This window comes from Crocuta crocuta, unplaced genomic scaffold (genome assembly GCF_008692635.1).
Source record: "Crocuta crocuta isolate KB4526 unplaced genomic scaffold, BGI_CrCroc_1.0 scaffold168, whole genome shotgun sequence".
NCBI lineage: Eukaryota > Metazoa > Chordata > Mammalia > Carnivora > Hyaenidae > Crocuta > Crocuta crocuta.
This window is the reverse complement of record NW_027532591.1, coordinates 1,454,504-1,481,655: the sequence shown is the minus strand read 5'-3', so window position 1 is coordinate 1,481,655 and position 27,152 is coordinate 1,454,504. Positions and strand designations below refer to the sequence as shown.

Here is a 27,152-nt window from a genome sequence, read left to right as displayed (position 1 = left end):
GCATATTCTACCATCTAAGCAGTTAGATCATATAGCCTCTCCATATGGAAGACCCTTATCTCTCTCGGTTGATAACTAATTATAATTTGGTAATTCTTTATATCCAATATACCCCTTCTATATATAACTCACTGTACATTATTGATGAAATTCTACAAATCATGTGCCCTAATTTTACAAATGCCATACAGTTTTCAGTGGCAATCGCAAATGATGATACTAGGCAGACAATTTAGTAATTAAAAATTTATCTTTCATTTCATTCCTTTCATATTTGAAGGACTTTGAGAGAATATTTGAATATTCCAGTTTCTTAGGTAAAACCCACTGCACAGTGATTCTTGAAGGTACACTTCAAGGATTTTTTTTTTTTTCATTTTTATTTGCATATAGAACAGGCGGATTTTGCAATCCTATCTTAAGAGCTACAGGTTAAACAATAGCCTACACTTACCCACTTGGGCCACTAGGTGGTGCACACATATGTCTGTGAACTGTAGGTTAAGCGGGCTTGTCACCAGGTTAGATTTAATTCATCACCCCAGGGGTAGTACAGACAGTAGGAGCAGTTGGGGTCTAGGAGAGACAGTGATCCTGTGGGTGGGAGTAAAAGAAGGAATGTCTCCCACAAGAAGTGGATAGCCAGTCTGTCTGTGGAGATGGTAGGAACAAAATCATAAAGGCAAAGTAAGCCTAAAGACATGGCAGAGGGAAAGTCCTGTGGAGGAAGGGGCATGGTTACTTTCCAGGCTGATTAATTCTTACCTAACAGGGCTGTGGTAGAGGGAATGATAGAATAGTTGAATCATTTGAACCAGATGACATAAAACATTCCCTCCAGACTTTTGTGGTGGCACTGGAGATAGAGAGATGGAATGACAGTTTTACCCTTGAGTAAGGACCTCCCTCTCTGGAGAGAAACAGAAGAAACAGTTAAAACAGAGCATGATACAGAAGTTTGTTTTACAAGATGCATTGGAAGAGCAATGTGTGAACTATTCTGTTGAAAGGAAAGAAGGGGCTTAGGTTTGGAAGTTGGCATGCAGAGAAGATCTTATGGACATCTTGAGCAGTGAGAGGGGAGCTCCATGAAGATCAAAGGTCATGGAAGATCAGGCAGAGAGAATGGCATGAGCAAAGGCATGGGGGGAGGGTTAAAAGAGAATAATGTGGATTTCAGGAATGCTTCAGTTGCATTTAACAAAAGCTTACTGAGGGCTACTGTATGCCATGGACGAAATAATAGATCTTCTAGGCCCTTACGAAGCTCTCCAACTAGTGAGAAAGACACACATCCACTAAAAACTGCGATATGAGAGGGAAATAAAATGTGGTCCCTTTTACATTCTCACTCTGCTCTTCAAGCCCCAATGCCCAATGCTCTGGCCATGGGAATTCTCAGGGAACTCTTTACACCAGAAGAGGGAGCCCACAAGCATAACACCTAGTTTTACTTGACTGTACCTTTCCCTGAAGGTGTTTCACTCCCCCTCATTTTACAGGTGTGAAGTTTGAGGCCAGAGACATGCAGGAAATTATCCAAACCCCACAGAGATGCCAAGACAGAGGGCCCCGTCTGTCTGCCTCCAGTCATGTTTTCTTCCCTTTTTTTCTCCAGTGGACCCTGGACACAGTGTCACTATTTAGAAATAGCTCTTAATTAGGAAACAGACACTTCTCAGATAAATAATCTTTCACCAACAGCAGTCATCACAAAGTGAAGCTTATGGAAAAACATAAGGATGTGTTGTTTTCTTTTCTCATGCATGAGAGGAGTGCTGAGCCACACAGGTTGGCCTTGGCAAAGGCAGCTTGAGCCACTTGTGCTACTGGCCTGGTTCTGTGTTTGGGAGGGAAGGCAGTCTGGCTCCAGCATTCCTTCCCGCCTGTGTGTGTGGGTGTATGTTTCTTTTCAGAACGAGGATGTATATTCACAATGTAGGTCAGTGACATCTTGGTGTTGCATTGTTTGCTTGAAAATGTCAACTGGAATGAGTTATGAGCTGGCAGGAAAACAGTGATGTTGATTGAGAAGTCCTTGAGGACTTCTTTCAGGCTCATGAGAAGTCATTGAAGTAAAGGGTACAGAGATCTTAAAGAGGTTTTGACTGGGACAGATCAAAGTTAAATAGAGGAGGAGAAAGACCATGAGAGCAAGGAGATTTGAGACCATGTCTCATGAGGAAAGGACAAATGGACTAGGCATATTTTGCCTGGAGAGAAGACACAGATCTTCAGATGTCCAAACTCTTGTCATGGGCTGAGGCAGCTAGAAACAGTGATGATGTCATAAGGAAGCAGGTTTTAACCCTGCTCGAAGTAGAGTTATCCAACTGATAAGAAGGAATGAGCTCCCCATCAAGAAAAGATGAAACAAGCAGTTCATACAACTGGTAGAGCCATTGCAGAAGGGATTCCTGACCTGGTAGCAGGTCAAACTCAATGACCTTTGAGCTCCAAGTATCCATAATTCTATGAAAAAGGAAGAGGTAACTTATATAAACCAAGGGTCACATGGTCTATAGTAATAACAACAATATCAATACTGAATGCCTTTTTGCTGAGTATCTATTAAGTATCAGGTACCACCATAATGATTTATGTACATTGACATATTTGGAGCTTTCAAACCAGCATTAGAACTGACTGAATTCTAATCCTGGCCCTCCCATTTAATGAAAAGGTGGTCTTGGGCAGATAATTTTCCTCTCTGAATTTCATGCCACTTCTTTGTACAATACCAACTCTGTAGGATTGCCAAGAGTATAAAAAGAAATGACACATCAAAGCACCTGGTACTGTGCCTGGCCTATAGTTGGCACTAAAAAAAAATGTTGCTGCCTTCTCATTTCTGCTTAAGCAGAATTTCAATAAGCCATTCTCCATTCTTGGAGAGAGACAAAATAAAGAGGGAAATGAAGATAAGGTGAAATATGGCAAAGGATCTATTAGAAAAAATATCGGGTAATCAGAAGCTACTACAATTTGTAGCCTAGAGTAATCATTCTCATTTGCTTGGTCCCCTTTGGAGAAAAGAAATACAGATTTCCAGGACTAGTTATGGAAAATCAAGTGTGCTAAAGAGAAAGAAGTCATTTGGGCCTTAAGGAATCCTGACTTAAGTCTTTGAGTTGCTCACTGCCCCACATGCAACCTCCAGTACCCACTTCTCCATCCTCAGGTTCCCGTGACATCCAGGATAAAGCTTCCCTGTAGGTATGCTGTGATGTGGGACAAGTCTACTGAGATACTGATCTCCTCAGCCCTTGGGGTAGCCAGGGCCAGTTGCCTGCAAACATAAGCAGCCTCATCCATATGGACTAGTGTGACAGGCAGATATTATTTGCTATGATTGTTATATGGTACAAAGATATGAGGATTCAGTTAGAGAAGAAATGGTTTCATCATCAGTAATTAAAATTGCCGTAGCATTGCTGAGCAAATTAAATAAACCAAGGAGTACCTTGGTTAGAAAGGAATATAAGGAGGGTGACGGTGATGTAAGGACCCAAGCAAAGAGGATTGCCAAGGTATGAGATACTTAAACAGTGTGGCCAGTGTGAACAAAGGCCGTCTCATACAGAAGAAATGAGCTCATGGCCTTTCCCTAAGTATAAAAGTATAAAATAGATTTGACTGGAAGACCTCTAAGGGCTCTCACTTCTGACCATCCAAGGATGAATAAAAAAGCCATCCATTCACTTTGTCTCTAGGGTGCAATGCCTCTCTGCAGAATTGTAAGCAAGCACCATATTCTCCTCCTTATGCCTTGCTCTGTGTATCTGAATATCCCTTTTGTGTGTCCATCCTGAGCTGCTAAGCACAGTTTGCTCTTGCTCAATTTAATGATCTCATAGTATGTTTTCTTTTGCAGCAACAGCGGCAACTTGACCTTCTGACAATCACCAGCCCCGGTGAGTAGGTGCAGCCGTTCTGCATTGGCTTTTCCCTTATTTGCCAGAGCGATGCCTGTTTGCCTATCCAAGTGCAATTCCTGCCTTCCTCCTTTGACTCCCTGGATGAACAGCAGAACTCTTGGCGCCGTGAACAATGCTTCTCCCTCCATTCTCTGCCCCCCCAGGCATGCCCCCCCCCCCCCCAGCTCTGTGCTGCCTCCTCTTGACTCTGCAGATGGCTGATAATCTGATGTTGCTACATATTGCAGGGCCAAGTTCTTCCCAGATCGCTCATTGGGCTCAAATGCCAAGGAAGGGTCTTGGACTCATGAGAAATAAGTTTTGAAATCATGGGTTTTGAAATCATGGGAAACAGGGAAGCTCCTGGCAGGGGCATGGAATGGAGGAAGGATGGCTCATGAGGAAAGACTAGTCTGGGAAAGTGATTAGGTTTGCTATTCTGTGCTGATGGTCAGAATAACTCTTGTCTCACTTTAGGGGAAAGTCAAGTTCCCCAACAAAGCTGTGGCCATGGGATTTCTTCCCTTAGGCCGGGTATCTAGCCTAGAGAGTGGTTGAATAGTTTAGTTTTTCCAGAAAGGTATTTTATTTTGGTTTGGGAACTTGAGGCAAAACTAGCCAACAAAAGTTGCTGCTTTCTTGGGGTCCAAGAGGATGATGATGCCAGCACAGTTAGTGAGCATTCAAGAATGGGTGTGGTGGGTCATCTTCATCCATTCGAAATATTTAACAACCATGGTGAACCCCTGCTGTGCTAGACATTAACACTTGGGTTACTGGACTAGGGGGATATGGGATCGTGAGGGAGGGGCAAGTGTGGCAGAGTGGTCACATGGCAGGGTTGGGGGCTCTAGAAATGGCTAATTACTGACAAATGTGGAGGCATTTCAATATCTTGACATCCAATATGGTTATGCCATGGTATCTCTGGCTCTCACCAAGCTTGCCATGCTGTACTTGGGTGCCAACTGGCTCACTTACAAAGAGATTGAGAAACTGCCCTCTGCAGGCACTATCTTAGCACAAAGGCTAGTCATCTGGTCTCAATCACTGAGGTATAAAACAGTGACTACACATGTCAGTTGGATCTACCCAGATTAGGTGACCTTACTGTATTTCCACCTGATAGAGCTTTTTGAATTTGGGACTTTGCAAGAACAGAGATTAAGCAGTTGGGAAAATGTTTAATCTGTTTTATAGATGAGCTATGTTTACTTAATACATATATGATTAACATACAGAAATTCCAAATCATGGGCTAACATAGCTGGAGTGGCGGACTCATGTGACCTGTGACCTAACAATCCCTCCCCACTAAGGTGTTGGTGAGGGAATATCTTTGTCCTACTTTGGTTTCTGTCCATTGTAATTATGTACTATTCTACTCCACATATGCTATCCCAGATTGCCTGCTTCCACATTCCAGTCTCATCTGGTTACATCTTGATATGATGCAGATGTATGAATTGGATGGGATTCTTGATATGTCTTTAGACTTTGTTTACTATAGTTCTTTTGTGCTAGCTCTTTCTGTTCCTAATAGCTGCTGAGCAAATTCAAGCAGAGTAGTTGTGACTCTGCGTGTACTCCTTTTGAAGAGCTGTGAAATTACAAAATAATAAGCACTGCCAGAATTTGGAATGGTTTATAATTTTACCTACTTTTATATGTGAAAAAAATATCTCCTGGGTCAAAGCTTCCCAAAAGGTGTATTGTGGCACTGGTATACTGAAAGTAGGCTACCTTTGTGTGATATTATTGTGAGGTATGCACTTATGAGATATTGATCCACTTACCTCTCAGGGACACAGGTAGGACCTGGGCAGCTGGAGCCTCCAGGGTGGTAGCCTCACTCCAATGTGCAGGACAAATATCCATACATGCCATGACATGGAAAGGTTGGGAAGCACCATGAGACCAAGTATTATCTGACAACTCTATCGGATGTCAAAAGCACTTTCCTCCATTGCTACTGATTGTCTCTTGCTTTTAAAACCATCCCTATTCCCTATCTCCAGAAGCTGTAGCAGCTAGCAGTGGACTTGCTACCTCTCTGGGGCTGTCAGTGGGAGGTACTAGCTTGTCCGCACTCTTCACAACCATCCTCAACACAGTGCTCAATCTGATGGCGCCATTCTTCATATACTAAGAGCTTTTAGAGATGCAGGTTGGGAATTTGGAAGCCTTAATAATCTATGTTACCTTCTTATTTTGTTTACTGTGAATAATTTTGAATATACAGAAAAGAATAGAAATATAATGAATAGCCTTTATTGCCCTCCCCCCTCCCCACCAAACACCTTAGTTTTATCATATCGACATTAAGCCATCAATGCCACAGAGTCCCCTATTTGAAAATTTTATAGATCTAGTTGAGGCTTTTCTATATTCTTACTGATTGCAACTTTTCCCCTTCACTCTATAGGTAACCACTATAATAAATTCTATTTTTTCTATATCTATATATATAAGAATAAAATAGCTACAACTGGCATTCTTGTACAAATTCCTCTAAGTGATGTCACACTGTAAATGGCATTCTGTGACTTTTCCCCTACTCATTATTATATTGTATAGATTGATTCATGTAGTACATATACTGCTGGTTCATTCATTTTAACTGATATATAGTATTCCATATATGATTACATCACAATTTATTTACCCACTTTACTGACCATAATTAGGCTATTTTCAGTTTTTTACAATGGCAAGCAATGTTACTAAGAGTGTTTTTGTGCATGACCCCTTGTGTATAACTGTGAGAATTTCTCTAGGACATATAGTTAGGAGAGGAATTATTGATTTTGTGCATCTTCAAATTTACTACATAATGGCCGGTTGTTTTCTAAGTAGTTGAACAAATACATACTTCCAACAGCAAAGTATAAGCGTTTCCACTTCCTTAAATCCTCAATAGTTGGAATTGTCAGACTTATAAATTTGTATCAGTCATCATGATAAATGTGAAATGATATCCCATTGTTTTTATAATATTTGTTTCCCTGATTACTGATGGGTTGAGTATCTTTTCAAATGTTTATTGACCACTTTGATTTCTTCTTTGGTGAACTGACTTTTCATATCCTTTTTCCAGTTTCCATTGAGTTGTTTCTTTTTATTGATTTATAATTCTTTATTATCCTAAATATCAATACTTTGTCACTTATATGCATTGCAAATATCTTCTTCCAGACTGTGGCTTGTGTTTTTTTTTTTATTTGATTAATAATGTACTTTTACATGGAAGATTTTTAAAAAATTCAATGGATTAGGAGGAACTTAATGGAGGACCATGGGGGAGATGAAGGGGGGAAATAGTGGGGGAAAGGGGGAGAGGCAAACCATGAGAGACTCTTGAATGCTGACAAAAACTGAGGACTGATGGATGTGGAGGGAGAGGGGGGATGGGCACAAAGAGGGGCACTTGTGGGGATGAGCACTGGGTGTTATATGGAAACCAACTTGACAATAAACTATTTGTAAAAAAAAAAAAAAAAAAAAAANATTAAAAAAAAATTCAATGGAGTTAAATTTATCAATCTCTTGCTTTATGAGCTTTGCTTTTGTGACTTAAGAAATCTTTCCCTCCCTGGATATCATATTCTTCTGTATTTACTTCTAAGAATTGTCAAGTTTTATGTCATACTTGAGTCTTTATCTCATTTAGTACTTATTTTTGTGTATAACATGACTTAGGGATTTAATTTTTTTTGTTTACATTTGGACAACCCATTGTCTCAGCACCATAACAACTAGTGTATCCCTTCTCCCACTTATTAGCAATTACATGTCTGTCATATACAAATTATCCTATTTACAAAATCTGATTCTGAGGTCCCTGTATTATTCCATTGGTCTCCCATGCGTACTCTGAATTAATTCCACAGTGTCTTATTTATAATAAATCTTAAGTTTAATATTATCTTTATAATTAGTAGGGAGATATCCTTCTCCTTTTCCCTTTTATGGTAATCTTTTAGAAACACTGTTATATGGTTTTTTAAAAATAAAATCTAATAATCCATGTATTCTGACAGGTGAATTTAACCTATTTATATTTATTATAATTACTGATATATTTGGATAAATATCTACCACCATATTTGCACTTTCTATCATTTCTTTTTTTTCTCTTGTCCTGACTTTTTTGGTGTTATGTTTTATATATTACTTGTTTTCCCTTTATCCCATCTACAGATTTGGATGCTATTGATTGTATCTCTAACTTTAACTGATTACCTTTGGATGTACATTTGATTATGTATTTTCTTACAAATCTATAACCTTTCACAAAATTAGTCTTCATAATAAGCTGAATAAAAGGTAAACTATTTGGGGTAACTGACTGGCTTACCTGGTAGAGAGTACAGCTCTTGGTCTTGGGGTCATGAGCTCGAGCCTACATTGGCAGTAAAGATAATTCAAATAAATAAATAAACTTAAAAAAAAAAAAAGACTAGTTGTGGTATGGTGCTGAGACAATGGATTATCCATATGTAAACAATGCTTTAACCACCTCTTGAACAATGCCCTGTCCCCACCTAGTTATTATTATTTAAAATTTTAAGTTAAACTTTTGCAAAAAAGAAAAACAATGAATTACTACTGGTACTGAACTAATTTACTTTTCCTACATAGCTTATAAGTTTTGTGTTCACCTTCTTATTATATATTAAGATTTCCTATGTTACCTTATTAAAGGGAATCTTTGTTTACTACTTATTTATTTTGAGAGACCGAGAGCACATGCACACAAGTAGGGGAACTGCAGAAACAGAGGGAGAGAAAGAGAGAATCCCAAGCAGTTGGAACCTGATATGGGGCTTGAACTCATGAACCATGAGATTATGACCTGAATCAAAATCAGCTGCTAAACTTACTGAGCCACCCAGGCGCCACAAAGTGAATCCTTTAATAGCTATCTAAGTGAGAGTCCATGGGCAATCCTTTTAATATATGCATGTCCTTATTTTGACTCCTCTCTGGAATAATAGTTTGTCTAGTTATAAATCCTAGTTTGAGAAATTTCCTTTGTACTATGAAGATTTTTAAAAATTGCTTTCTGACATGCATAGTTGCTGATGAGAAGTTTTCCATTATTTAATTGTTTTTGATAACTTATCTTTTTTTCGTAGGTCTCAAGACTGAAAATCTTAATGTTCTGTTTTTCAGTTTGGGTGGGTTTTTTTTTGTTTGTTTGTTTGTTTTTCTTTTGCTGTAGATAGGTGTGAATTTATTTCTATTTACCCTGCTTGGTACTCTGGGTATACTTCTACCTGAGAATCTATGTCTTTCTTTAATTCTCAGAAATTATTGGCAAAGTTTCTCTTCAAATACTGCTTTTCCCTTATTCTTCTGACTCTCTTCTTCAAGAATTTCTATTAGATGACTGTTGGATTTTCTCAAGTGGCCCACCATGCCTGTTAATTGGTTTTTCATAATTTTTATCATTTTGTCTTACTGCAGTGATTCTGAGTTCTCCCCAAGTAACTTGCATTTATAAATTCACTTTTTGACCATGTCTAGTCTAGACTTTTTTCCCTGTCTTTTTCAATATTTCAATGACTATATATTTTTAATTTCCAAGATTTCTAATTTTGTTCATATCCACCTGTTCTTGTTTTATTTCTGCCTACTCTGTTTCATAATTTCTTATTCTGTTTTAATGCCTTCATTTGTTTCTCTGAACATCCTCAATATGCTTATTTTAAAATCTCTGTTCTATAAAATAAGTTTCATCTGGAGTGAATTCAAGTTATAATTGTTAATTTTGTTTAGTATCATTTTTAGCATTTAATTTCCTCATGCATTTGGAAATTTTAATTTGTAAGATCACTTTGAGGAGGAAGTTTTCTGGTTTTCTCTCTTCTCATCCCCGACCACCCCCCAACCCCTACTGTGCTCACATCTCCCTGTGTGGTGGTTTTTGTTGTTAACTCTACCCACCTCTCACCTGGTAAATAGTGGGGATATATCAGATCCAGTGACAAAAAGTCAGCAGAAGAGCTTGGCATTACTTCTGTTTCCTGTGTCTATATTCCTTACCTCCTCTCTAGGCCTGCAGTGCACAGGGGCTATCTTCCAGAAAGTTCTGCAGCAGTCTTTTTTATTTTTTCCCTAGACTCCTTTCAAGATATGAGAGTCTCCCCCCGCCCCCCCCAGACCTCTAAGCAGAAGATGTAGGGGCACCTGGGTGGCTCAGTTCGTTAAGTGTCTGACTTTGGCTCAGTTTGTTAAGTGTCTGACTTTGGCTCAGGTCATGATCTCATGGTCCCTGAGTTTGAGCCCCACATCTGTGCTGACAGCTCAGAGCCTGGAGTCTGCTTCTGATTCTGTGTCTCCCTCTCTCTCTGCCCTTCCCTTGCTCATGCTCTGTCTCTCTTACTCTTTGTCACTCAAAAATAAATAAACATTAAAAAAGAAGAAGATATTGTTTCTGATCCTCCAGAACTTCCAGAGTACTGTTAGTTCCTGTTATCCCATAGGAGGCAATCTTCAGTGCTACTTCCTGCTTCTATGTCCAGATCTCAGCATGCAAGTAGCCTCAGGACAACTTACCTTTCACATTTCTGTACATTTCAGCTTTGTGGGAATACGTCTTCTCACAAGAGAGCCCAAATACATATTTTCATTTCTTTTTCATCTAGTATTACTATTTGATGAGAGTGAATGGGCTCATTGAAGCATGAATTTATTTAGCCATTTGACCCGGAAGTCCAGCTATAGTTTCTTCTTTACATTTTGGAAAGTTTATTCTCCTATAGCCTTTTCAATAAGAGGAAGGCAGTATGAAGAAATATTTTTCTCATCCAAATAAAACTCCTAACCACTAGACTATGAAGAGAGACTATTATTTTTGCACATGTATATACATATGTAATTTTAAAAATAAAATTCAGATGATACTGTATAAACTGTTTATAAACTATATAAACTGTTTTATTTGAATGTAGCATGAATATTTTCAATGTTATTAAATATTCTCTAAGAGGAAATTTTATATAGTTGAAAATCATTCTATTACATTTATGATTTATTAAAACTCTATTATATATTAAATTATACCTAGTTATTTAATTATAAATCACACCACAGTGAACATTCTTATATAAAGACCTTTGTATGCATCTCTGATTATTTCTCTAGGAAAAATTCCTAGAATGGGAATTACTGAGGAAGGGTGTACATAGGTCACAGTCATGACAGGCTACATTACAGTGAAGTAACAATGACATCAAAATTGCAGAAGCTTAAAAAAACAAAGGCTTATTTCTCACTTTTGGTACAATACCCCATGGATTGGAGTCAGCTCTGCTTTATACCAACTTTTTTAAAATCTTATTTTATTTTTTTATTATTATTTTAGTAGGCTCCACGCCCAGTGGGGCTTGAATTTACAATCTAAGGTTAAGAGTCACATGCTCTACTGACTGAGCCCACCAGGCACCCCTGCTTTACATCATCTCTACTCTGGCACCCAGACCAAGCATTCTTTATTTGGAACATAGCTGGGCATCTTAGTTGGGTCCTCTAAGAAGAAAACCTTGAGACAAAGATTTTAGTGCAAGTAGTTTATTTGGAAGATAATCCCAGAGACCTTGGTAGGAAAGCAAGGAAGCAATACAGGAAAATAAGGGGAAAAAAGAAGCAAGCTACCACTAATGGCAACTGGAACTTAATCAAACTGGGGAAACCTGGATGTCAATGTGTAAAATAAGCCTCAGAGTTATCCCTCCGAGGAGCAAAGGAATGAGAGTGAAAGTGGGTGTGTTAATTCCCTGAGACTTCCAATCTGCTCAGAAAGTATAGACATAGCAGATTCTAGTGACCAAAGAAAGCTCTCAGGATAGATTTGCACATGTTGGTGATTGGAATTATTCAACACTGTGCACAATAAGTGCCCTGTGAATGTGTGACATTGCAGGACTGGCCATATGGGTCATCATGGCAGAGGGAAAAGGGAGAAATATAGTGAGCCATGTACTTGCTCTTAAAAAACATTTGGAAGGGGTCACTTTCACGCACATTTCCTTGGTCAAGTCAAGTCATATGACCACTCATAAATTCAACAGGGTGAAGTTGTATACTCTTCCCACAAGAAAGGGGACTGCAGTGACAACTAGAATATTTGGCAACGATTCCTTAATCACGCCTACAGAAAGATTTTTACATTCCCACTATCAAGTTAAAAGTGCTGGTCTTAGGGTTTTTTTTAAATAATAGCTTTATTGAGATATAATTCATATGGCATAAGATCTAGCTTTTAAATGCATCATTTAGTGGGGTTCAGTATATTCACAGAGTTGTATAACCATTATCACTAATTCCAGAACATTATCGCCACCCCAAATAGAAACTCCATTAACAGTCACTTCCTATATTTGCCTTCCCCCATGCTCTAGAAACCGCTAATCTACTTTCTGTCCTCATGGATATGTCTATTATGGACATTTCATATAAGTGGAATTGTACAATATGTGGCCTTTCTTGACTAGCTTTTTCACTTAGCATAATATTTTCAGGCTCATCCATATTGTAGCATGTATCAGTACTTGATTCCTTTTTATTGCCAAATAATATTTCATTTTATGGATATATCACAATTTGTTTATACATTCTTATATTTCATTCATTTCCTTTTTTGTCTGTTATGAATAATGCTGCCATGGGCATTGGTGTATACGTTTTGTGTAGACATATGTGTTCAGTTCTCTTGGGTACAAACCTTAGAAACAGAATTGTTGGTCATATGGTAAATGTTAGGACATACATTTTGAGAAACTGCCAAAATATTTTCCAAAGTAGCTGTACCATTTTACATTCTTATCAACAATATAGGACACATTGTAGGACACACTGTAGGACACACTGTAAGACAAGACAGTTGTTACTGTCTATCTTTTGTTTTTAGAGTGAGAGAGAAAGAGTATGCACACATGAGTGAGAGAAGGCAGAGGGAGAGAGAGAGAGAGAGAGAGATAGAGAAAGAGAGAGAGAAAGAGAATCTTAAGCAGGCTCCATGCCCAGAATTGAGCCTGATGCGGGGCTTGATCTCATGACCATGAGATCATGACACAGGGTTTGATCTCACAACCGTGAGATCATGACCTGAGCCCAAATCAAGAGTTGGTCACTTAATCAACTGAGCCACCCAGGCACACCTATCTTTTGATTGTAATCATCCTAGTGGATGTGAAGTAGTATCTCATAGTTTTTGATTTGCATGTGCCTAATGACTAATGATGTTGAGCACATTTTTTGTGCTTTTTGGCCATTTGTATATCTTCTTGGATAAATGCTTAGTCAAATTCTTTTTCCTTACTCATTTTTAATTAAATTATATTTGTCTTTTTATTGTTGAATTGTAAGAGGTTTAAAATATATATTCTGAGTATAAAGTCTTTTATCAGATATAAGATTTACAAATATTTTTTCAAGTGGATCATCTTTTCATCTGCTTGATGTTCTTTGGAGTAAAAAAATATTTAGTAGTTATGAAATTAAATTACCTATTTTTTTCTTTGGTCACTTGTACTTTTGATATATCTTGGAAAACATTGCCTAACCTAAGGTCACAAAGATGTACTCTTGTGAGTTATTTTTTTTATACGATGTGAGGTAGGGGTCCAGCTTACGTCTTTTGAATGTGTTTGGTTTTCCCAGAACCATTTATTGAAAAGACTGTTTTCCCCTTCTTGAATTACCATGACACTCTTGTCAAATGCTCATAGCTTTTTGATGGTATTTACTAGAAGGACAGTATTTAGGGACTATCTAAATACTGCACTGAGTGCCAGAGCTGTGTTAGCGCTTTACATATATTTTTTGTAATTTTCCCTACTATCCCATAAGACAAGCATCTCCTTTTCTGTTTTAAAGATGAGAAATGAAAGAGCAGCATAATTATGTGAACTGCCTGCTTGAGCACAGTTAATAAGTGATGGAGTCAAGATTCATATTCAGATCTGTCTGATCCTAAATCCTTTGTCTTTTCTGCTGCTGCTACATATAAATATCATTTCAATTGTAATATTGGTCCATGGACTCTTCTTTCCCAGATGGGATTCAGGTTGACTCACTTTTCTGGGGATGAGGAAAGTCCAGAATGTCACAATATCATAGTCATTGGGACTTTCCCACTAACTAGGCTATGTCCTGAAGAGACAATTGATTTCCTAAGACATCGTAGAAACCTCAAGGAAAAAAAAAAAAAGGTCATGGCTAGATTTGTTTCTGATTGGATTGCAAATCTTCTAAGCTTCCTTTTTTTTTTTTCTTTATAAATAATCCCCTCTTAACCTTGTTGAAGCAGTACCTATGTTGAGTGGTGATAGACTGGGGCTGCTGACCATTACATGACAACTTTGAGCTTGGTCTTTAATTAAAGTCCCCCATGACATAAACTCAACCCCTCTGGAAACCAAAGAAAGAAGAGAGGCCAAATTAGCCATTGTTATGTGCCTCTGACCATTTTTAGAGCCAACAGGAGGCCTGTGGAACCAGTCCAGGGTAGCCAGGACCAGGAGTGAAGCCAAGCCAGATGACTCCTGGCCTCACTGCCAGAAGGTTAGCAGCACAGTGAATATGCAGAGAGTGGCTGGTTCAAAAATTGCACACACGTTGTTAAAACAACTTTAAAGAGATTTTTAAAGAAGAAAAATAAATTACTCTTAGTCCCACAGCCTTAGCACAATACAAAACCTAATTCTATTTATACATTTTCTCTTTCAGTTCTTGTCTATATGCAGAAACATATTTACATAATTGCAATCACGGTACGTTTTTATATACATCTTTTTTCACTTAACATTATTTCATAAACAATCTTCATGTTGCTATGTAGTTTACATACTTACCATCTTTTTATAATAACTTTCTCTATTAAAAAAATCGCACATGCCCATGGTGCAAATTTTTAAAAACACAGAGAACTTATAAAGATGAAATATCAGTTATCTCCCAGAGGCAATCACTGTTTAATATTTTAACACATTTACTTCTTTGCCTTTTTTTCTATGCATGTATAATTTTGTTTTACATAGTTGAGATCATGTAAAATATAAAATTTTATCCTGATTTTTCACTTAATATTACAAGAAAAATATTTCCCCATGCCAATAATGTTATATATTTAACTTAAATTCTAGTTTCTCGATGTTATGAATAATTTATAAACCTTTGTGTATACATTTTCCCCTACATTTTAGGTTATTATCTTAAGATAGATTACTACAGATTGAATTACTACATCCATGAGCATTTTATGAGCATTTTAAAGGCATACTTATTTTTAAAACCTCTAGTATCTTCCATCTTTTATATATAGTCTAGTTTATAAAAATCCACATCCCATTGTTATGTATTCATGTTATTTCCAGATGTTTTCTCTTATAAATAACTTCACCACAAAACTATTTGTGAAAAAAACTTTTCACTTCTTTTATATAAGTTTTTTATCTGGACACTTTAGAAGTAGAATTACTGGGCCAGGGAGCACAAATATGTTTAAGGAATTAATGTGTCTAGTTTACAGCTCATTTTCCAGAAAGCTTGTTTCAATTCATTTTCCCACCTCCATTCCCCAACCTCCATCTCTCATGTCCATGATGAAACACAACAACATTGGGTGTCACTCAGAAAGTTTATTAAATTCATTAAGTAAAATAATTTTGGAAACCTCTAAAGGCAAGGAGAAACATGTTTTGTTTATTTTCCTGGTCCCTGAGACAAACTGAGTGGCATGTTTCTAGGCTCTTTGTCTTGGGAAATCTGTTACAGATGCCATATCCCAGTACTCAGGTGGGAAGGCTAACGAGAAGGGTTCAAGGACCTCATTTTAGAACATACAGGTGGGTGGGCTGAGATCGGGGGAGGGGAATTGGAGGTGTGGCATCCAAAGGCACCTCAGCTGATCTGCATGATGGAAGTCAGATCAGGAAGGAGCTGAATGCAGGCCTCAGACCTAGACGAACTGGAATTCAAGGTATAAATGGTAAAATTAAGGCACAGGAACTATATAAGTAGGTATCTTTAATAACAGCCGAAATTGGGTTGGCATGCCTGGATATCTCCATTGGTTAAGTGTCCAACTCTTAATTTTAGCTCAGGTCATAATCTCACAGTTCGTGGTTTCGAGGCCCTTGCTGGGCTCCAGGCTAACAGTAGGAACCTGCTTGAGATTCTTTCTCTTTCACTCTCTGCCCCTGCCCCACTCACTCTTGCTCGCTCTCTCTCAAAAATAAATAATAAAACATTAAAAAGAAACAACCTAAATTAGCTTAAGGGAAAAATAGGCAATTAATTGGTTCATATGAATAAATAATTCAGAAATAAGTCAGCCTTTCTGTTCATCTTGATGTAGGATTCATAAGACCCAATCTGTTTTTGTCCTTCTCTTAACTCATTTTGCTTGGTCTTGACTCCTTTCTCAGGTCACATGTGGTCTCAGTCAGAATGGCCGTAGAGGTGGAATAAGCAAAAGACTCTCACCCAGAAGTCCCAGCAGAATCTCTATTACTTCTTATTTTGTGATTACATCATTATGAGCTTGACTTAGAACAAGTATCTGTGTCCAGGAAAGTCTACTGTGCTGATTGGCTGAGAGTTGAGCTATAAACATCATCCATGAAATTGGGAGAAAAATTGGGTCCTGACATTAACTAATGGCCCAAGATCACATGAATTTTTGCAATGACTATGGCTAAGTTAAACCAAATATGTGAATTAGGAGGTCTGAGAGCAGAGCAAACATTGATCTATTCTGCAGCAGACTTTCTATCAAAAGAGCTATGCCCAGCAGGGTCTCTACAGCTAGACTCTGTGTGCTGGGATAGGACTCACTACCAAGTGAATAGTATGGACCTTTTACTAATATCAATTTTCTCAGTACATGAGCATAGGATATCTTTGCACTTGTGTCTTTTTCAATTTCTTTCATCACTGTCTACAGATCTTTCACCTCCTTGGGTAAATTTATTCATAAGTGTTTTATTGGTTTTGATGTTATTGTAAATAGGATTGTTTTCTTAGCTTCTCTTTAGTATCATTTGTTGTTGGTGTATAGAAATGCAACTGACTTATGTATGTCTATTTCCTATTCTCTGACTTTACTGAATTTGTTTTTGTGGAGCCTTTAGGATTTTCCCTATATAAGTTCATATTATCTGCAAACATAAACAGTTGTATTTCTTCTTTTCCAATTTAGATCTCTTTTATTTATTTATTTTTTTATTATTAACCGCTCTGACTAGGACTTCCAGTACTATATTGAATATGTGTGGTGAGAGTGAGCACCCTTGTCTTCTTCCCCATATTAGAGAAAAATCTTTCAACCTTTCACTGTTGAGTATGATGTTAGCTGTGGGATTATCATATATGGCCTTTATTATGTTGAGGTATATTCTTTTTATACCCATTTTTTAGAGTGTTCGTCATGCAAGGAAGTTGAATTTTGTTAAATAGGTTTTTTTCTGCATCTTTTGAGAGGATCATATGATTTTGTTTCTGTCTATTAATGAGGCATATTATGTCTTTGATTTGCATATGTTGAACCATCCTTACATCCCAGAGATAAATCCCACTTGATCATGGCATATGATCCTTTTCATGTGCTTTTGAATTCCATTGGCTAATATGCTGTTGAGAAGTCTTACATATATATTCATTAGGGATATTGTCTTCTTATTCTCTTTTCTTGTAGTCTCCTTATCTGGCTTTGGTATCAGGTTAATGTTGGCCTCATAAAATGAATTTGGGAATGTTCCTTCTCTTCAATTTTTTGCAAGAGTTTGAGAAGGATTAGCAGTAATTCTTCTTTAAATGTCTGCAGAATTCACCAGTGAAACCATCTAGTCGTGGCTTCTGTACATGAGAGGGGTGGGAGTTGATAACTGTTTTGATATCCTTAGTCATTATTGGTCTGTTCGATTTTTTGTTTCTTTCTGACCCATTTCTGGTAGATTTTATGTTTCTAGGAATTTATCAGTTTCTTCTAGGTTATCCAGTTTTTTTGCATAGAATTGCTCATAGTAAGAAGTGTCTTAATCTGCTACAATTTAACACAAAAGCAGGCATGTACTCTCTGGACATTTTATTCATTTATTTTGTATTTATTTATTGTATGTGTGTGTGACAGCAGGGTAGAGGTGACAGAGCAAGAGGTGTTGTACTAAACACATCCATTATGTGTTTGAATCCTGCCTCTTCCACTTAAAGTTGACTTTAGGAAAGTCTATTAGCTTTTCTGTGCTTACTTCCATTTTACCATCTATAAAAGAGCAGGATGATAAAAATGCTTGTTAGAATTCTATAGAAGATTAGATATGATATATATAAAATGGCTAGCATAGTAAAGTGTATGGCCCCTAGTAGATTTTAAATAAAGAGTTGTTATTGTGATTATATTACTTTGTGACAAATTGCCCTGAGACTTAGCAGTTTCAAACAACAATAAATGTTTATTATCACACAGTTTGTGTCAGTCAGGAATCTACTAGTAGCTTAGCTGGATGAATTTGGCTCAGGGTCTCTCATGAGATTGCAGTCAAGATGTCAGCCAACACTAGGGAGCCAGGTTGGCTCAGTCAGTTAAGCGCCCAACTTCAGCTCAGGTCATGATCTTGTGGTTCATGGGTTCAAGCCCTGCATTGGGCTCTCTGCTGCCAGTGCAGAGCCCTTTTCAGATTCTCTGTCCCTCCTCTTCCTGCCCCTCCTGCTCTCTCTCTCTCTCTCAAAAATAAATAAACTTAAAATTAAAAAAGATATCAGCCAAGGCTGTGGTTATCTAAACACTGGAGGGTCAACTCAAGATAACTCATTCACATGAAGGGTGAATTGGTGCTGCCTTTTGACAGGAGGCCTCAGTCCCTTGCCATACAGACTTCTTTATAGGGCTGCTTAAATATCCTCACAACGTGGCAGTTGGCTTCCTTCAGGGTGATTAATCCAAGAGATAGCAAGGTAGAAGCTGCAATGTCTCTTATGATGTAGCCTAGGAAGTCATAAGCTGTCATTCTTTAATATCCTATTAGTTATACAAGTTAGTGTATTTGATGTGTGAGGCAACTATACAAGGACATAAATGCCAGAAAGTGAGTATCATTCAGGGGCCATGTTGGAGGCTGGCTACCAAAACACTAATTATTATGGTGATGATGATTATCAGTACTGTACCTTTCATTCCTTTCAGACCCACTTACCTTTTATCATTCCTCCACAGATGTTTGCCTTACTCCCAAGATAAGTGAGCATTAGTCTGACTGTTGGAGATTGGCAGAGGTTTCTGAGAAAAATATTGAGACTTCCATAAATAAATAGTTGCATTAGTCCATCTGTGCCTTTCTATCCTAATGTAGGCCTAAACTATAAGAAACTTTCATTGGCCATGAACATGAATAAATATTTTTGGCTCAATGGATTAAGACAAGTAAGATCTCTCATTTAGGAAAAGAAGGTTGTATGCCCCAGTATCCATTTCCTAGTTTATGACAGTCCTTTGCACTCTGGTAAATGGGTATTGGGTTGCCACTGAGTTGAGGCAAGGTGTGATCCAAGTACATGTACTTAAAATTCCGAGAGACTAAGGGCACAATGGCAGCTCATATAGGGCGGTACACATCTTTCATGCTCTGATCTAAATCATCAATGAGAGTGGTGAGGATGTGCTTAGGGAATGGGGGCGTTTGCTCTTAGCAAGATTTATGGACCTGCCATTAACAGTGATAGAGAGATAGCTGTCTTACCACTACTGAGACAGAAAAATAAAGTGTCTCTATGACCAAAAAAGAAAGAATATAAAAGAAAAAGAGAGAAATTCTAAGTATCAGGCAGCTGAAGTATTGATATTAGCTAGACTAGGTTCAAACCTCATCTCTACCATTTACTCTATATGTGATTTTGGACAAAATACAATCTCTCAGAGCTTCAGCTCTACAATTCCTCAAATAGGGCTAATAATCATGACTCTATAATGTTGTTGTGAATAGTAGATGAGATAATATATCTGGCACATGTCAAAACCTTGGAAAAACTCATATTATTATGGGAAGTCCTTCTTTGAGGCTGGTCACCACAAACAACTATTATTTTTTCTCCCTAACCTAGCTCTAGCCTAGTAGGTCATTCTCTGAAATGCCAGTAGGGTCTGCATTTGGCACTTGTAGAGTTATTTCCTCCCCTCGAGATGATGGCTAAGTCATTGTCATATAAACCTGATACACTTCTCTCTAGAAACTGAAAAAGTAAGGCGGGCCAGCCCAGCTGAGTTCCATTCTTGGATGAATGGCTAAATATCCAAATGTCCTTCAGAAGGTTTCTTTCTTCTGGTAAAGATTATACAAAAGACTGGCTTGTTAGAGAAAAGGTTTTAATCACAATGGTGAAAGGAGAATTGATGGTTTTTAGCTGCTTTTAGGGGAAACAAAACTTGTTTTTTTCCATTATCAAGTGTCATTAAATTAGTTTGTGAGGAGAGCTCAGATCCAGCCTTAGGTGGTGCATTGGGATGCATTTCATATCACATTAGAGATCTGGGTCTGGTGACAACTCCCTCCCATGCTATGACCTCTGCCCACAGCTTGCTCCCTAGGGTTAACCAACAGCGACTGTCTCAAGCATGTGTTTCTGTTGTTCCCACCAAGTCCCTGATACCCTCTCTCCTTTTCTACTCCAAACCCCCTCTTTCCTTCCTCCCTGAAGTTCCAGAGGAGGGACACCTAACCATCTCCTCCCTGGAGGGGAGAACAGTAGCAGCCATAGCTACAAACCACCACCACAGCTGGCTTTAAAATAGCATGTTACAGTGTCAACGTGATTTTGCATGCAATACTTTGTTTAAACAACAAAACAACCCTATGAAGTAGGCATCTTTATCTTAAAGAAATGATAGAATTTGCCTAAATTCACAAAAGCTTGTAGTTTTAAAAGTCAGAGCTTGAACCCAGGTTTTCTACCTCAACACCCAAAGGACTTCCAACTTCTCGGCTCCATTCCTAATCACAGGTGCTGGTTCATTCAGAGTTTGCAGAGATATTTAAAAAAAAAAAGAAAGAAAGAAAGAACACTGAATGAGGGAACGAGTATTAGGATAAGAAACAGTCACAGGGCCTGAAACAAAGGTCTGTATGCAGAAAACTAGGCAGAAAGACTGGAACAAAAGTAGACACAAAACCCCACCTGCCATAGGTAATGAGCTAATTTACTATTCCAGTACTTCTTATATCCACTGTCCTTGCCCTTACCTGACCTCGAATCCAGAATGACCCTGGGATCTGGCAGGCTGCAGGGGGGACTCAACAACCTCAGTGGAAGGGATGGGCAGATGGAGTGTCTAGGTCCTGTAACCAAGTAGGTCATCACTGCCTGTTGAGCTTAGAAATCCAACAGTAGGGTTCTGTGTAAAATTTTTTATTTGTTCTCAAAGTATGGTCCCTAGATCACTTGTAATAAAATTACCCAGGGTTTAATTTGTTGTTTTAGCTGGTTAGTCCACTGAACTCTAGAGAGGGGTCGCTAGGAGAGTGTTCTAACTCTTGACGAGGCTGTGGTACCAAAAGACAAATTTCAGAACGTGTTTTAAAGAAGTACGCAGTGAATGGACCGGAAAAGAGGGTTCAGTGTGATTGCCAGTCCAGAATAGTGGAGACCAGTGAAGGTGGGGAATGGTGGGAAGGGCAAACAAATGAGAGGTAGCCAGGGCAGTTCTACTCAAGGCATTGTCCACAGATGAGTGGCCAGGAGTAAACCTTCCACAATGAGATAAATATAGAAATTGAGAGGAAACATTTAGAAACTTTACTAGCAATTTGACATTGCTGCAGCATCTGTGTTCACAATCAGTGGACTTCCCCAAAGTCCAAAATATCAGTTTGTGATGGATTAGAAATAGAGTAGCACCAGTATAGGTGAATACTGGAAACATCAGCCAACAAGTCTGTACAAGTGGTTTAGGTTCCTCGAACATGATAAAGGCCAGTTTTTAATCATAAGACCTGGCGCCTAGTAGGGGCCTAGAAATGATTTAGAAATAAACTTAGAGAAGGCCATTTTCCTCTGAGTTAGCTATCAGCCTGAGTAAGTCTTGTGAAGAGCAAGCCCTTCCACCAGTGGAAGTCTCAAGTACTGCTCAAATACTGCCTGCTTCATTGCTTTCCTTCAACATCTGGCTGTGCGGGGCGGGCTCAGCCTTTGCAGAAGTTGGTGTTCTCCTCCCAGCCTGCCTGGAGCCTAAGTGGTGTTTGGTAAAGTTTAAACAACCCCATGTAGGGTGGCTGAAAAGCAACCTGGTTGAAAAGCAATCTCCATTTCTTTTGAATAAGAGGAAGAAAGAAAGGGAAAAAAGACACCTCCCCCTTCCCTCTGCTTGCTCATTAGGATTCCAGGTTACAGCAGTGCCTCCTGGCCACCCTAATTGGATCTGCGCACACACACAGGTCTGCGCGGCTCCATTGAACGCTGACATTTCTAACTAACTGACCTTTTCAGGACCACTGGTACTCCCATAATGAGTGTGCAGTGTGGCATTGTGTGGACACAATACAGCAGACTTCACAGTGCCCAAAGAATGCAGGATTGAAAACTATTCAGAATTCCCAATCTCGAGTTAGCAAAATGAGAAAATTGGGTCCCAACATTCATCAGCATGTTATTGTGCAGGTATCGATTTCAATGCCCTTTTATTTCTTTCAAGAAAAAAAAATGTTGTATTATAGAGGTCTAAATTAACTTTTGTTCTGTTATTTTTCCCCTGTACCTGTAAAAAGGTCAAATACATTCATAAGGCTTAGATAGATTTGCTGGATGGATATAAGCATTGAGATAGCAATCAACCTTCAAATAACCTTTAAGGAGACATGGGCTCTTCCATGAGCAATAATTGATGTACTCATTAAGGCCATGAAATTCTTCAGGACTCACCTAAAGGAGAACAGTTATAGGTCCAGTGGCAAAATGCATCATTTAGAACAATGAGATAATGGCTCAAAAATTTGAAATTGTTGTGGTCCTGGGACAGAAAGGGGACTTCAAAGGGGAGCTAACGAGATGGGAAAGGAGAGCAGTGGTTTTCACACCACTCAGCAAGGACAACAATGGCTGGGCCCAGACAAGAGACGATGTGATTTCTGAGTGTCCCCTGGGTCCATGGAAGAAAATTAGAATCTTTCTCTCCCCATCAAGGCAGAAAGAACACAAAAGATGTATCAGGGTCACCTTCTTCCCTAGGAAAAGCAGAGTAGGGAGTAGGAAGTAGCTACAAGTGGCAGCTTTTCTGATGAGACTTTATGAGCAATGAGCAATGAGCGGCTGATGTGTGGCCCTTGCTCTAGAGCCCCTGTGAGAGCTATACACTTTCCCACTAATGTGTCTAATCCTGGATTCAGGCTACCAAATTCTGTATTCCACAAGTGTTCATGAGCACAGCTTGTGTGTCAGGTTCTGTGTCTGGTAGTGAGAGCAATCTAAAAGGCCATCTAGTTTCATTTCTACTGAATTCAGTTCAATTCAAATAAATGTTTCTTAAATATTTCAGTAAATGTTTCTTAAATATTTATTTCATGTCATGAACAAGGCATAAAGAGACAAATAGGACAGTCTCTATCCTAAGGCATTTGTAGTCCAGAACTTCCTGTATTCACTTAGAAGATAAGAGAGGGAACTAATATTGAGGGTCTTACACACATAGAGTACTTTACTGGGCTAGATACTATATATTTTATAACTGCCTAAATCCTAGTTACCATCCTGTGATTATATATATTATTACCCCATTGTGAAGAGACAGCAGCTAAGATTTAGACAGGTTGTGTGTTTCACTCAGATTCACCCAGGTTGTAAGTGGCTAAGGAGGCTGGCTACAAAGTCTGGGCTTCTTTGGCCTCGCTTCCTTTATGGAAGGGTCCTCTTTGACCTGATTTCACCTACTCACACTGGAGTGGAGACGTTTCTGGTAGAGTAAGTCTTTCTACTGGTAACTTGGATATGCAAAAGCATAACTATTTTTTATATTTATGAGAAAAGCATGCACCATAATTGATGTGCTCATTAAGACTGGGTAATTCTTTAGGAATACTCAAAAGAAAATGGTTGTAGTGTATATTATCTGTTTCAGGAGGAAAAAAATACATGACAAATGCACTGCCATTCACTTATTTCATACTCATGACATCGCTAAATCATCATGAAACGTTTTTATACTCAGCCTCAATTCAGTTTCAAAAATCTCTCTATGCAGCTCTCTAACCAGTAACTATTCAGACCCTGAGATCTGCACTTGCTATACCTGCATACTTTGCATATACTTGCTATACTGCTTCACTTTGCATATGAAGTAATCTACTTTCTGTTTCTATGAATTTGACTATTTTAGATACTTCATATAAGTGAATCATATAGTATTTGTCTTTCTGTAACTGGCTTATTTCATTTAACATAATGTCCTCAAGGTTCATCCATGTTGTAGCATATGACAGCATTTCCTTGCCCAAGTGCTGAACAATATTCCACTGTACATATACACCATATTTTGTGTATCCATCAATGGACATTTGAGTTGTTTCCTCTTCTTGGCAATTGTCAATAGTGCTGCTATGAACATCAGTGAGCAAATATCTTTTCAAGACCCACCTTTTTGTTCTTTTGGATATATGCTCAGAAATGGTATTGCTAGATCATATGGGAGCTTTATTTATAATATTTTGAGGAAACTCCATTCCACTTTGTTTTATGGTTCTGCTTTCTTCCCTCTGAAAGCTCTGTTAGAATAAAATCTGACTTTCTCTTCTCTTTCTTATGTCCTTTGACAAATCAGATTTGTGGCTGCTCATAGCTTTCTTGAGAGGGTCAGTCATCCACGGGAAGACTTTAGCATCCATGGGAGAACCAGGTCAGCCGTAATAATAGGAAACCTGAATGAAAGTCCTGATCAATGTTAATTCTGTTAGTTTTCATTTCATTGATCACTCTGACTTTAGTTTTTGAAAATGCTGCACCAAGAACAATGACTTGATGAGATCATCCTCAATGAAATCCACTCTTCTGTCTTCCCCCAGAAAAAAAACCAAAGCCATTTCATATGATGGGTTTGCAGGAATGATGGGAAATGGGGTAGTTGTAGGGAGGGGATGTAGGCTGGTAGGGAGAGGGTCTGAGCTAGGAAATTGAAACCTTGAATGCAGAAAAAAGATGTAAATGTTGTTTCCCAGATTTTATAGCTCCCAGATGCCTCCTCTAATTGCATAGCTAACCCCGAGTTTATTAAGTTATTTTCCAGAGTCAAACTCATTTGTATACATGTCAGAATGTAAACTGAATTTTAAAAGTAAGGTCTTTGGATTAGAATTCAGGAATGATAAACAAACTCATTTAGAATGTAAGATTTGCATGTCATTTGCATGTGCCCAAATGCAATTACATGTGCTCTGTAAATATGCATTTCACATTTATTTGTCATGATAGAACAGTATGGAAGAAATTAATTGCCACAGATTTTTTTAATATTTAAAGAAAAAAATGATGGTTGCTAAAATAGACTCTGCTAGTGCATGATTGAATGTGCAGAAACTGGCAAGAAGAGATAAGGATCCGTCGAAAAACATAAATTCCCACTGCAACATCTGTACTAGTCCAAATTGCATGGTTTATGAAGGCCCCTTTTGCCTTCTCCATGGGTATTACCATGGCATTCTGTAGATTTATCGCTGGCCCAGGGCAAGGACAGTTTTACTAGCAAAGCTTTATAAGGGTAGGGGGCTGCTTCCTCTTTGAAAGCTCAGGATTGAATCAAAATGATATAACAGCTCTAGCTTTAGAAACTTCCAGACAAACCAGTCTCCCATATACTTCTACACTGTCTACAACTTGCTCCTTCTCACTCTTCTTTTACATTTGGTAATGAGGCACAGTTTGAATAACCAGGACCCTTAGATTGAACACACACACACACACACACACACACACACACACACACACACACGTTAGAACTGAGGCCTCAGATACCAGGTGTTATTGTCAAAATAGAAAAGATTTTTATTTTATTTAATTATTTAGACTAACACATAGTCACACTGGCTTTTTTGTGTATAGCTCTATGAACTGAACACAGGTATCTATTTGCATATCCACCACACAGTCCAGACACAGAACAGTTCTATCACCCCCAAGGACTCCCTTATGTTATCCATTTACAGTCACCCTTCCCTCAGCCTAGCAAGCACTGATCACTGCAGTTTTGTCTTCTCATGAATGTCACAAAAACGGAAGCAGTCTCCTTTGGAGACTGGCTTCTGTCATTTAGCATAATGCTTTTGCAATTCGTCAGAGCTTTGTGTGTATCGATAGTTCACTCCTTTTGATTGTCAAGTACTATTCAGTTGTTCAGATGGACCATCCTTTGTTTATATATTCACCATGGAAGGACATTTGGGTTGTTTCCAGTTTGAGCAATTATAGAATAAAGAGGCTATGAACATTCATTTATAGGTTTTTGTATGACTGTAGTTTTCATTTCTCTAAGTAACTAACTAGCAGTGGACTTCTGGATCATATGATAGCTGTTTAACATTTTAAGGAACTCTACTGGTTGGTATTCCAACTGGTAGTGTATGAGGGTTCCCATTGCTCTGCATCTGTACCAGTACTTAAAATTGTCAGTATTTTTTTTTCATTTTAGCCAGTCTAATAAATCTATAGTGATATTTTATTATGGTTTTAATTTGCACTCCCTAATATCGAATGATGTTGAGCAAGGGAAGGTTTCTGATATACAAGTAACATATGAATTCATTTCTTAAGCTCCTACACTGTGTTAGGTATCTTACATGCATATCAACTCGTTTAAATTTCACAGTCTCATAAGGTAGCTTTAAAAGTTGGGGAAACCAAGGCTGGGTGAGGTTAACTGCCTTATTTTCTCAGTAAACAGAGTATATACTCTGTGCCAGTTGCTCTGCCCTGACCTGCTCTGCTCTGGCACTGCTGTACACAAAAATGTCTCTGTCTTTGGAAGTCTTATAGTTTAGCAAGAATGATCCGTAATATAAACAAAGTTCTCTGTGTGACTAGGACATGAGAGTAGAGTGAGGGGTGAGCCAGGGCAGGTGGATTTAATTGACCATGGATCCAAAATATCCCAATGAAAATACAAAAGCTAATGCACCAAAGAAAATACAAATGACTGGGTGACTCAGCTAGTTCAGCGTCTGACTCTTGGTTTCCACTCAGGCCATGATCTCACAATTT

At 38.4% G+C, this 27,152-nt stretch overlaps 1 protein-coding gene across 13 annotated transcripts in view; it reads left to right on the top strand.

Moving 5' to 3' along the window:
* AGBL4 (AGBL carboxypeptidase 4) overlaps window positions 1-27,152 on the top strand; it is a 1,406,556-nt gene that overhangs the window by 1,063,410 nt on the left and 315,994 nt on the right. For all 13 annotated transcript variants that reach the window (XR_013338939.1, XM_077779716.1, XM_077779717.1 and 10 more), the window contains one exon: window positions 3,875-3,914. Coding sequence is in view for 12 of the 13 variants with exons in the window: in XM_077779716.1 (XP_077635842.1) it covers window positions 3,875-3,914 (40 nt within the window). In the remaining variant the exon portion in view is untranslated. The remainder of the gene's footprint in view (window positions 1-3,874; window positions 3,915-27,152) is intronic.